The sequence below is a fragment of the Durio zibethinus genome, chromosome 28 (genome assembly GCF_047325235.1).
Source record: "Durio zibethinus cultivar Kanyao isolate XHJ-2024 chromosome 28, ASM4732523v1, whole genome shotgun sequence".
Lineage (NCBI taxonomy): Eukaryota > Viridiplantae > Streptophyta > Magnoliopsida > Malvales > Malvaceae > Durio > Durio zibethinus.
Genome location: NC_143189.1, coordinates 6,905,935 through 6,916,935, shown reverse-complemented (window position 1 = coordinate 6,916,935; position 11,001 = coordinate 6,905,935). Strand labels below are relative to the sequence as shown.

Genomic DNA, 11,001 nt, shown 5'->3' with positions numbered 1-11,001 from the left:
AGGATATTCATTGTCTATGACTGCCTTGAATGATATTAGATGGAGTTGTCAGGTTATATTTATTCTGATACCTTTTTATGTTTCAAATAATGCTCAATATTGGCCATAAGTGACAAATGATTGCTGATACCAGGGTTAGCAGCAAGGATCTTTTCTCTCTTAAGAAGAGTAAAAGGAGAAATTTTTGGTACAAATTGTTTCAATGGTCAGCCACTGATCAAACTGCAGGAGATTCAATGATACAAATCACCATATAGAAAAGACTCTGTTCATATGTGCATGTGTCCTTGAATTTAATGGGATTGGTTCTTGTTGAATCAATGACCAAAGGGCAGGAAATTTGACTCGGTGCTTTGTTCTCACAAGCTTTCCAACCGCATTTCCTCTTGAGTGGACTTCAAACTTCAGTACCAATGAAATTTCGACACCATTTTGTGTAAATGTTAAGCTTGATCCAGCCACATAAAGTGGAACTTTGTCCCTTCCAACACCACAGTTACAGTTCAACGGCTCTTTTTTGGCTGCTAATATTTCTTCAGCTGCAATCATATATATTTCATAAGACTTTCACTTCATTGCGTAAAACCAAACATGGCTGGGATTTCATGAATCATTAACAATTTCCAATAAATGGAAATTGTACGGACAGAATCTTACCTGACCACTTGCTATAGGAATATCCGAGTGTATGAGATTGATGGGGTTAGAACTAACATGAATGCCAAATATTGTAGCAGGATTGTATACGCTCAGCTTCAACAAGCCATTCAATGTCAGCATTTGTTGGGACCCCAGAGAAATCTGAACCTTCCCCAGCATAAAAGTTGAGCACTGCCAAGCTCTACCAGAGTCACTTTCTTCTCGAGAAAACGAATTCAACGTATAAAACAAGTGACGAATGTGCATCGCATTTACATATGACTGAAGATAATTGCTATTGCTCTAAGGTTACGGTCAACTGTAACAAAGTTGAATGTTGGAGACTTTGAACTTTGATACAGTTGTGAAGTAATAGACTAGACTCTATTTACAAAATTTTGAGATTAATGCCTATAGAGTTAGTGGTTTGATTCAAAACTATTAGCAAATGAACCACAAGCTTAGTTTAATTGGTTCATGCGATTGTCCTTAATAGATGTCATCCAACAAGTTTAGGTTCAAATTTCAACATCTAACAACTTTTTCCTCTAACCGGACCGTGCTCTCTTCTGTAAAAAATAAAAAATAAATATATTAGCAAATATACAAATTGGATAAAATTGGCACACCTTAACTGTGATTTCAGCTTTGAAAGGCCTGCTAGCACCCCAAATAATCAAGCAAAACACTGTGAACAAAACAAAAAAATTATACACAGCAATCAAGGCCTGAAAACGCCTAGTAAACACCTTATCCTCAAACTCATCATAGGACCCTTCTTCCATAATCACATTACAGTCAGGCAAGCCTTTATCATTCCTCTTCCTGCTCCCTTTCCTCCCAAAAGACGACCTGAAAATCCCCGAAAACCGGCTACCTGTAAAGTTCCTTTAATGGCGTCCAAAGGAGGAAGGGTATGAAGGTGGCTCCATGGGACTTAGTTGCCTGGAAGATGACTTGTCTCCATCATGAGAGTCACGAGAAGGACTCTGAACGTAGTATGCAGGACGTTTGGGAGACCTTGAAGTGATGATGGAGCAAGGCTACTGATATCCGATTCAGACTTCGTTGACAGCATCATTTGTTACAAATTCTTCTCAGAATTGAGCTTGGACACTAGAAATTTCTCGTTTAAAATACTAAGATAAGAACCAAAACATACGAAGCATTCAGTTATAGTAACTGAACAAGAACAATATCTAGAGATATTGATGAAGAAGATGATAGAATCATCAAAAAGCAACAATTTAGTTCACTATATGTCTTTCTCTGTTTGCATACAGACACGGTACTAGAAGAGAGTTAAGGGATTATATAATATAAGATGTCTTCGCCTGAGCGGTTTGTTCGGGTATAAGTGTCGGCAGCAAATAATTCTATATTTTCAAAAAATTAAATTTAATTAAAAAATTGGGGTCAAATTATAACAATAGACCATGCACGTAAGGAAATTCGAAATTTAATCCATAAGCTATAATTCATATAAATATTATTTTATGTTTTTTTTATTTGATAATTTTAATTTAATCATTGAGATTATTAAAATTTCGTCATAACTATTAACTTTATAATATAAACATTAACCTTGTTGATATAACATTAATTCTGTCAATGTGATGTTGATTTTTATTAACGTGATAACATTAATGAATGAAATTAATTATTAAATTATGTAAATAGTATTTATAATCATATAGAATTTAAATTTTTGTCTCTTTAGTATAATTTATAAAAAAAAAAATTTTTTGTACAAATTAAATTTAATAATATTAATTTATTAATGCAATCAATTACTTTATTTTAATTTCATTGACATAACTGTTAATTTTTTTAAAAAAATTTAAAAATTAAAAATTTTTAAAAATACCAGAAGAAAATATCTGAAAATTTAAAAATGATAAAAAAGTAAAAGAAATATGATTTTTTTGAAATATTTAAATTTTTTAAAAGACAACATTTATTGATTTTTTAAAAAAATAAGGTTTTACTTAAAAAAAAAACTTAAATTTATGAATTATTTAGAATTTTTCTTAATTTTTAAAATATGAAATTTATTTTTTTTAATATTTTAATTTTCTAAAAAATAATATTTTCATCTTTAAAAAATCATATTTTAATTTTTTTAAAAATAATTTTTAATTTTTATAAATATATTTTATAAATTATAATAGAATGATTAAATTTTAAATTTCATTAGAGCACAAAAACCATTCTCATAATTTAATAAAAAATCAATGGGGTGTACATAATAATTTGGTGTTTTTTTAGAAACGACCTAATTCAGATTCGATTCCTTCACTATTTTTTTTATTGTCTTTTCTTGTTCTAGATTGGGGCAAATGATTGCCATTATCCTTTCTTTTTAATTTTTAATTTTTCATTTTTTTAATTATATTTTGTTGGTATGGTTGCTTTACTAATTAATTTTATTTGGATTATATTAGTATTATAATCTTCAAAAGAATCATGACCCACTAGAAAGTTTTGGGTGACATTTTGAGATCAATGCCTTTATTTTCCTCTGTTTAAAGGGTTTTTTTTTTGGCATAATTGCATTTAAAAGTACTTTTAAAAGAAATTTACATGCTTCTTTGATATAATTAAAACTCTTAAAAATATAATTTGGATGCAAAAGACAACTATTGTTTTCAAATTTACATTTTTATGTAATTAATGTTAAATAAAAGAAATTTTGAAAAATCAATAAATAAATAAATAATTATATCATATACCGTTAAATCATCAACAAGATTAGATTTCTTCAAAAAAAAAAAAAACAACAAAATTAAATGATTGTAACATATTTTATATAACACCACGTACACTTCAAAACCACCGATCCCAAGCTTTACTTATATGGTTGGAGGGGCGAGAAAAAAAATTAATAAAATAAAATGTTGGTACAAAATTAAAACTTTTGATTTGGATCAAATTTTTTGATAAGTTAAATTTAAATATTAAATGTATATACTAAATTTAAATTAAAAAATTAAAAAAATTCAATTATATATTTTTATTAATTTTTATAAAATAAAAATAATTATTTTATGCCAAATTTTATTTAAATATATTAAAAATTATATTAAAATAATATATAAAGAGCAAAAAAAAATTTACATTTAAAAAATTAATAAATTAATAAATTAAATTAAATCGAAAAAATTTTATTTAAATCAAATTTGATCGTATAAAAATTTAATTCAAACTCGAATTAAATTTTAAAAATTAATAATTATATATATTATCCATAAAATAAAATTGAATTCAATCCAATTTGAATGTTATTACTTCTATATGATTGGACAATAATGTTAAAACCGAGTCAAAATTCTTAATGCCATCGTCAATAATAGCCACCATTAAGTCAAATTTAATATCCATTTAGATGGACAATAAGTTTGGTTTTAATGAAATTAAAAATAATGATAAAAATAAAATTAATTATTTAAGTAATGAGATTGATTATTATAAAAATGAGATATGAATTTAAATGTAAAAATATCAGTGATGATGCATTGAGTTATAATAAGAAAATAATAACAATTAAAAATATTAATCTAAAAGTACAGTAATAAATTATTTTTATGTATATTTTAATATTATTTAATATTTAAAATCTTTAATTAAAATATTAACATATATTAAATTAATTAAAATAACAATTACAAAGATATTTATTTGAATATTAAATTTATTATTTATTTATTTTTAATTATTTTTAATTATTTTTATTGTATAAATATACAATTTTATTTATTATATTAAATTAATAAGGTTATTTAAAAATTTTTAAATAAAAATATCAAAATGAAAAAAAAAAAAAAAAAAAAACAAAAAGAAGAATGGAGAAAAAAAGTTTAAGTTGTAGATACATTTTAGTCCCTGCATTTTAGTTTTAAGGGTTAAAAAGAAAAAAGCAAGGTTATTTTTTTTTTAAATGTGTAATGCGTGGTTGGGGGCGTGCAATTGGCCGTTCGATTGGTTCAATTTAAAAAAATCAATAATAAAATTAATCTATTTTCATTTTACAAATAATTACATTGATCGAAAAATTTTAAATACCCCATTATAATCAAACCCGTCAAAATCAACTCGATACAGTCAATTCGATTAAATAATCGAATTTTTTAATAAATTCTAAAAACTATTACTCCAACATATCAAATAACAAACAAAGTAGGGAAAATCAAAGTAATTTGCGAATCTCAGATATTAAGCTTAGTGAAAGATCTGCAGAAGGGAGAGAACCCATTGAACAAAAGAACGAGGTTATTAATTGCAGACAAATGGTCCAGGAAGTCATCTGGTCGCAAAACCCCAACTACATGCTCATCTTTCTTTGAATGAAGACGATGAAGAACATCATGATAAAATATTAGTAGCAGCAATCAAAATTGCAGCAAAGCAAGCTGAAGGCCACTTTCAAGTCGCAGAGTTGTTTTTCTCTAACATATCCGCAAGTAGAATATCAATAACACTTCGCTTTTAGCATGAAAATGATAAAGGAAATGATGAAGGTCATTAAGGACTTACGGTGGCTGTTGGTGTCGTCAATCGCTGTCTTGTTGGGCTGTGACTCTCGTCGATCTCATCAAAGAAGCAGTAGACGCCCGAGACGCAAAACAACAGGCCAGAAACGGGTACGAGGGAGGCAGATATGGGATGAGAAATTGAGGGTCGAAAATGAGATTAAATCTGATCGAAGAGCAGAATGATTAGAGACTAGAGGATTTCACTATTTCAGGTCTGGGGCTGGTGGAAAATGGGGAATTTCAGATTTGGGGGTCGGAGTTATTGGCCCTTCAGTCTTCAACGGTTAGAAGTTTCTAGGCATGGAGAAATTACATATTTGCCATTAGGTTAAAACATATTAAAGGGATCGGTTAAATCGGTCGATTCCATAATTAATTTCAAACATTGAAAACTGATCAATTTTATCAGTTAAATCAATTATATCCAAAATCAAATAAATCAAACTGAATTAATCGAATTTGATAGGTTTCAATTCGATTTGGATCAACTTTTATTCATCCCTATATGTGGTGAGTTTTTCCACTGATTGAGAGAAAAACAATAAAGGAAAATAAAATAATATTTTTTTTATTTAGATAAATTTTTAATTAAAAGAAAAAAAATGTAAAAAGCTAATAACATTTGATTTCTCTCATAATCATCACTTTTTTAATATTTCAATTTGAGAGAAAAAGTTTTAAAAAAATAAAAAAAATTTAATTTTATTAAAAAATTATTATATTTATATTTTTATTATGACATTAGATTTAATTATATAATTAATACTTTTTATAAAGATAATTTTTTTATAAGTATTTTATATAATATCATAATTTATAAATATTTTATAATTTTTCAAGTCTTAACAACAAAACAAACTAAATTATTGTCAAAATAAATTAAAAAATCGAATTAAATACAAAATTAAGAGTAAATCAATAACTAATTAATATATTTTATAATATATGTTAAAATAATAATTAATTAATATAATTAATTTTAATGTGAAAATTTTGTTGACCAAAATTTTAATGTAAAGTTTCAAAACTCTATTAATAATATATATATATATATATATATATATAAAACTCACAATAAATCAATATATTCAAACAAGAACACTAGCTCTGATTATCATTTTAATTTTTAAGTGCCACATTTGATGAAGACTGCAATGAAAGTTGTGTTCACTAAAGCTATACAAATATTGTCGATCCTAAGTTGTGACCTCTTAATAAAACAATAATAACTTGTGGTACTACTTTCTTCTTTTCTCTAGTTATGACTAAAGAATCATTGTACATAATAATGCAAATCTTGTGTTGCATTTTTGTAGATTCCATATACAAACTCTGGCAGCGAAACGATTTTCAATTTTTTTTTTTTTTTATTTCTATATAAGAGGAAATTTATGTTTAACTTGTATGCAAGATTATATAAAAATATTTGGAAACCATAATAAGAATTCCGCTGTAGCACATTGGTTAAATTTCAATTCTCTGAAATTCCAGGTTCGAATCCTGGCAGCGGAAAACCCATTTACAAATATTTTTTGAATGTTTTACATTAACCATATAATGGAAATTTGCACATTGCATATATATATATATATATATCTTGTGTTAAACATGCATAAGTTACATTGTCTCTGAAGTTCCAGATTCAAACTCAGGTGGCTAGAAGATTTTCACATTTTTCTTTCGAAATTCTATATAAAAGGAAATTTCAATATAACTTGCAAGAATGTAGCACATTTGTTAAATTATGATTCTCTTTGAAATTTCAGGTTCAAATCCTCACCGCGGATGAAGTTCTGCACATCTTTATTGTGAAAATTTTATAGGTTAAAGTAAAATAGATAAAACATACATGAATATACCTATAACATTTGCAAATCTTAGGACAAGTAAATGAATAGAGAATGTGCCTCCAGCAAAACAATTCTGCCATGGGTTGCTCCAAATCCACGGGAAAGGAAAAATATAAAACTGAAACATTCCCTACCTTCTGTTTTCTCATAAAGGATACCGTTAAATCGCAGCACAACCAGCTATGTTAGATATTGTAAGATAAAGAAAGATAAAATTTCCAGCAGACTGTACAGTGGCATCACTTGTAGACTGTAGTTCATAAAATACATGGTTGCAAATGTTGCAAAGCCTATTTTACAAAAGAAAATTCAAACATTTTCAACATCATCCTTCATGAGCCAAGTTCAAGCATACTGTTGAATCTATTTAGCAAAATTTTGAACCGGAAATGGATTTATCTTGTATCCTACACAACAATCTGAGAATGTTTACCTGGAAAAGTTACATAAAAACACAAATTTCTCACACATATAAACCATAGCCATATTACTGTATGGCAACATCCCAAACTAACAAATAAAGCCTTTCATACTATTCACATAAAATAAGAAGGCTTATACTCACCTTGAAAAGATATTATCCAACTAAAATTTCTAATTTTCAAACTTCAAACTACACCTTGCACAATTTCTTGCCCTACGTAAAGAAAGACAGCTCATGAACCCTTTTTTATTTCTATGTACGTTAATTTGGCTTCCTCCAGCCCTGGATTGCGTATAAGTCATTTTCTAGAAATTTATTTGAATAAGACTCCACTCCACAGCAGCTATAAAAGTAGAAGGATCGAAACCCACGCTATACAAACGAGCTATTTCAATACTCTAGCTCTAGCACAAAAATTACTTGGGTAAGGGCAAAACATATTTCCACCGCATCAAAAGGTCAGATCGATGATAATACTACCTATCAAAATTACGTGATAAACTACTTTTAAGCCAAGAAAATTTCAACTATACTGACAAATGCAGAGTTTTGCACAACACCATGTTAGAATGAGCCATTTTTGGAGCATTACTATCTATGAACATAACAGGTTATACATAAATTACAGCAAGAGTCCACCCCAGGTTCAATCTTGTTCCTTTTGATAGCCAAGAACAATCTGAAAAGATACTTACTCATCACAAAACGATGCCATTAGGTCAGGCAGCGATGCCCAAATTGGCAGATCAAAATAAGATTGCTTCAATCGCTCCTCTTGTGCATTGCACATTGCTTCTGCCATATCACACAAATTGGAAACATCACGAATTGTCATCTCTCGAGTCTCTGCCTGCGTTTCAAATGTTAAAAAGAAAACTCAAGCTTAGAAATAGAAGACAGCATTGATATAAATTTTAATGACTTAATTAAGTAAAAATTTAAAAGAATTATTTCATAATTTACCTGCAAAAGAAGCTCATCAACCAAAAAGTCAGAGGCGTTATCTTTGTTCTCAGACCCTGAAAAGGACGCCATTCTCTGCTTCTCTTCTGTCTCCCCTAATTTCTCTCTTTCTTGCTGTTGAAATTGAAACCCTAAAGCCTTCTCTTGCATTACCTTCAAAGTTTTCGACAAAATCTCCCACTCCTCGATCTCTTTCTTGTATTTCTCTTTCACTCTAAGAAGATTATTCCTCTTCCACTCTCTCCTTCGTTTCTCCTCTTCCTCGGGATCCGCCGGTAACGGTGCTGGTTCGATAAGTACGCGGCGTCGCTTCTTGCGTTTGTAGATGAAGCCGTTTTCGTTGCAGAGCTCCCACTCGTTGGCGGCATTGGCTGTTTGAGGTGAAGACGGTTGGTCCATTTGGGAGGGATGTCGGGAAATTTCGAATAAATTTTTTTGGAGGTTAAAAATGGATTTTTGGAGGGAAACAGCAGACGGTGTGCGTATGCTGTACGCTTCTGCCAGGTTGAGCATTGCTCAGTTCGGCCTTTGGTTGGGCTGAAATAAAAGGTATAACCACAGTCTACAACTCTGTTGTTAGAGTTAAGCCCTAAAATAATTGACTAAATAAATCCAGATGCCCCACATATCAAAAATTCCGCAGTCGCACGGTGCTTAAATTTCAATCATGAAATTCCTGGCTGCGGAAATTGGTTTTTTAGGCACCATTTAGGTTATACTATTCAAATATAAGGCTTAGTTGATGTCATTACAACTTTATCTCGAGTAGATAAAATATAAGGCTTAGTTGATTTTATTACAACTTTATTTAGAGTAGATTCAATCTTATATTTGTGTCGTATAAAATATTAAAATTTATATGTATTTTATACAAAAATTACATATTATAATTTATATCGATGTGAAAACAAGAAAATTTTTTTTAAACCAAAATATAATTATTATTAAAATTTTAAAATCATATACATTCATATCTTTTATTCGTATTGCATTCATATAATATCACTATAATGTTTTAAATTATCATATCTAATTTTGATGCTTACAATTTTATCTTAAAACTTAGTAAGAGTCATTACCAACTTTATCCCAATGGGTGGATTGATTTAATAATGTAAAATATGATATAGTGATACGCATAAGCATAATAAAAAAAATATGACGATGACACAATTTAAAATTTTAATAATAATTATATATGAGTTTAACAAAATAAAAAATATATTTTATATTTTATCATATATGAATTTTAATATTTTATAATTTATATATAAAAGTGTGAACTCCAAAAGTGTTAATAATGATCAATTTAAATACTCTTATAAATTTTTAAATTAACAAATTTATTTTTAAATATATAAAATTTATTAATTTTATTTAAGTTTAATTTAAATCAACTAAAAATAGAGTTTTATTTGAAATTAAACTACTTAAAATTTTAAAATTTTAATTTTATAAATATTAAAAGTAATTGGCTATATAAAAAAGTGTGGACTCTAAAAGTTTTAATACTGATCAACTTAAATATCCTTATAAATTTTTAAATTAATAAATTTATTTTGAAATATATAACTTTTATTAATTTATTTAAGTTTAATTTAAATCAACTAAAAATAGAGTTTAATTGAAATTAGACTACTTAAAATTTTAAAATTTTAATTCTATAAGTATTAAAAGTAATTGGCTAAAATATACTTAGTAAATATTTTTATAAATTTTAATTTAAATGAATTTTTTATTATTAAACTCTTTTTTATAATTAGACTAAAAAAATGCTAAAAATTATTATTAACCCTTACTAAAATTTTAATTTTCAAAATATTAAAAGTGATTCACTAAAATACTATTACTAATTTTTTTATAAATTTTAATTTAAATGATTTTTTAAATTATTAAACTATTGTTTATAAGTAACATGATTTTTTCGATCAAATGAAAATACAAATGGAACGGTATCAAAACTTAATATGCATAAGAATAAAAAAATCATGTGGAGTTTGTTTATTTAATTATTGCAAAAATAATGTACATGTAGTTTATATCGATAAATAAATTTATTAAAGATAACTATAGTTAAATTATTGAGGCATATTTTTTTTTCTTTTATATTTTGTCTTTCAATTTTTTTTATTTCAAAACTGATAAAAGTTATTGACCATAATACTATTAGAAATTTTTTACAAATTTAATTTAAATGATATTTTTTATTATTAAATTCTTTTTTTTTATAAGTAAAATAATTTTTCACATCAAATGAAAATACAAATAGAACAAGATCAAAGCTTAATGTGTATAAAAATAAAACAATTATACGGAGTTTGTTTATTTAGTTGTTGCAAAAATAATTTTATATGTAGTTTATGTCAATAAATAAATTTATTAAAGATAACCATAATAAAATCATTGAAGCATATTTGTTTTTTCTTTTATTTTTTGTCTTTCAATTTTTTGTTTTAATAAATTAAATATATATTTAATAATTTTATTATTTATATATTTTATAAGTTAATCATTTGACTATTGGTAACATAATTAATTTTTTAGTTCATTAAAATAATTATTTAATATATCATTCTTACAGTTTAGTTTAACA

General features: G+C 26.6%; 1 protein-coding gene, 1 long non-coding RNA gene and 1 pseudogene across 2 annotated transcripts; all 3 read right to left on the bottom strand.

Moving 5' to 3' along the window:
- Nucleotides 1-159: 159 nt before the first annotated feature.
- On the bottom strand, nucleotides 160-2,022 carry LOC111280597 (uncharacterized; annotated as a pseudogene).
- A 2,715-nt stretch (nucleotides 2,023-4,737) lies between these two features.
- Nucleotides 4,738-5,681, bottom strand: LOC149510694 (uncharacterized). Its single transcript, XR_016335121.1, has 2 exons — nucleotides 5,173-5,681; nucleotides 4,738-5,084 (listed from the first exon to the last, which is right to left on the bottom strand). It is a non-coding gene; the product is annotated as an uncharacterized LOC149510694 (long non-coding RNA).
- Nucleotides 5,682-6,943: 1,262 nt separating this feature from the next.
- Nucleotides 6,944-9,050, bottom strand: LOC111281339 (uncharacterized). The gene is made up of 2 exons (XM_022869070.2): nucleotides 8,409-9,050; nucleotides 6,944-8,295 (listed from the first exon to the last, which is right to left on the bottom strand). Exons 1-2 carry the CDS (start codon nucleotides 8,919-8,921, stop codon nucleotides 8,137-8,139), a joined length of 672 nt encoding a protein of 223 aa, XP_022724805.2. The 5' UTR covers nucleotides 8,922-9,050; the 3' UTR covers nucleotides 6,944-8,136.
- Between the last annotated feature and the right edge of the window lie 1,951 nt (nucleotides 9,051-11,001).

Excerpts from the sequence above, each read along its gene's own strand:
- LOC111281339 (XM_022869070.2), bottom strand. The coding sequence starts at position 8,921 with ATGCTCAACCTGGCAGAAGCGTACAGCATACGCACACCGTCTGCTGTT. Across the intron at positions 8,296-8,408 it reads TTGATGAGCTTCTTTTGCAG|GCAGAGACTCGAGAGATGAC; the intron begins GTAAATTATGAA and ends TTTGAAACGCAG.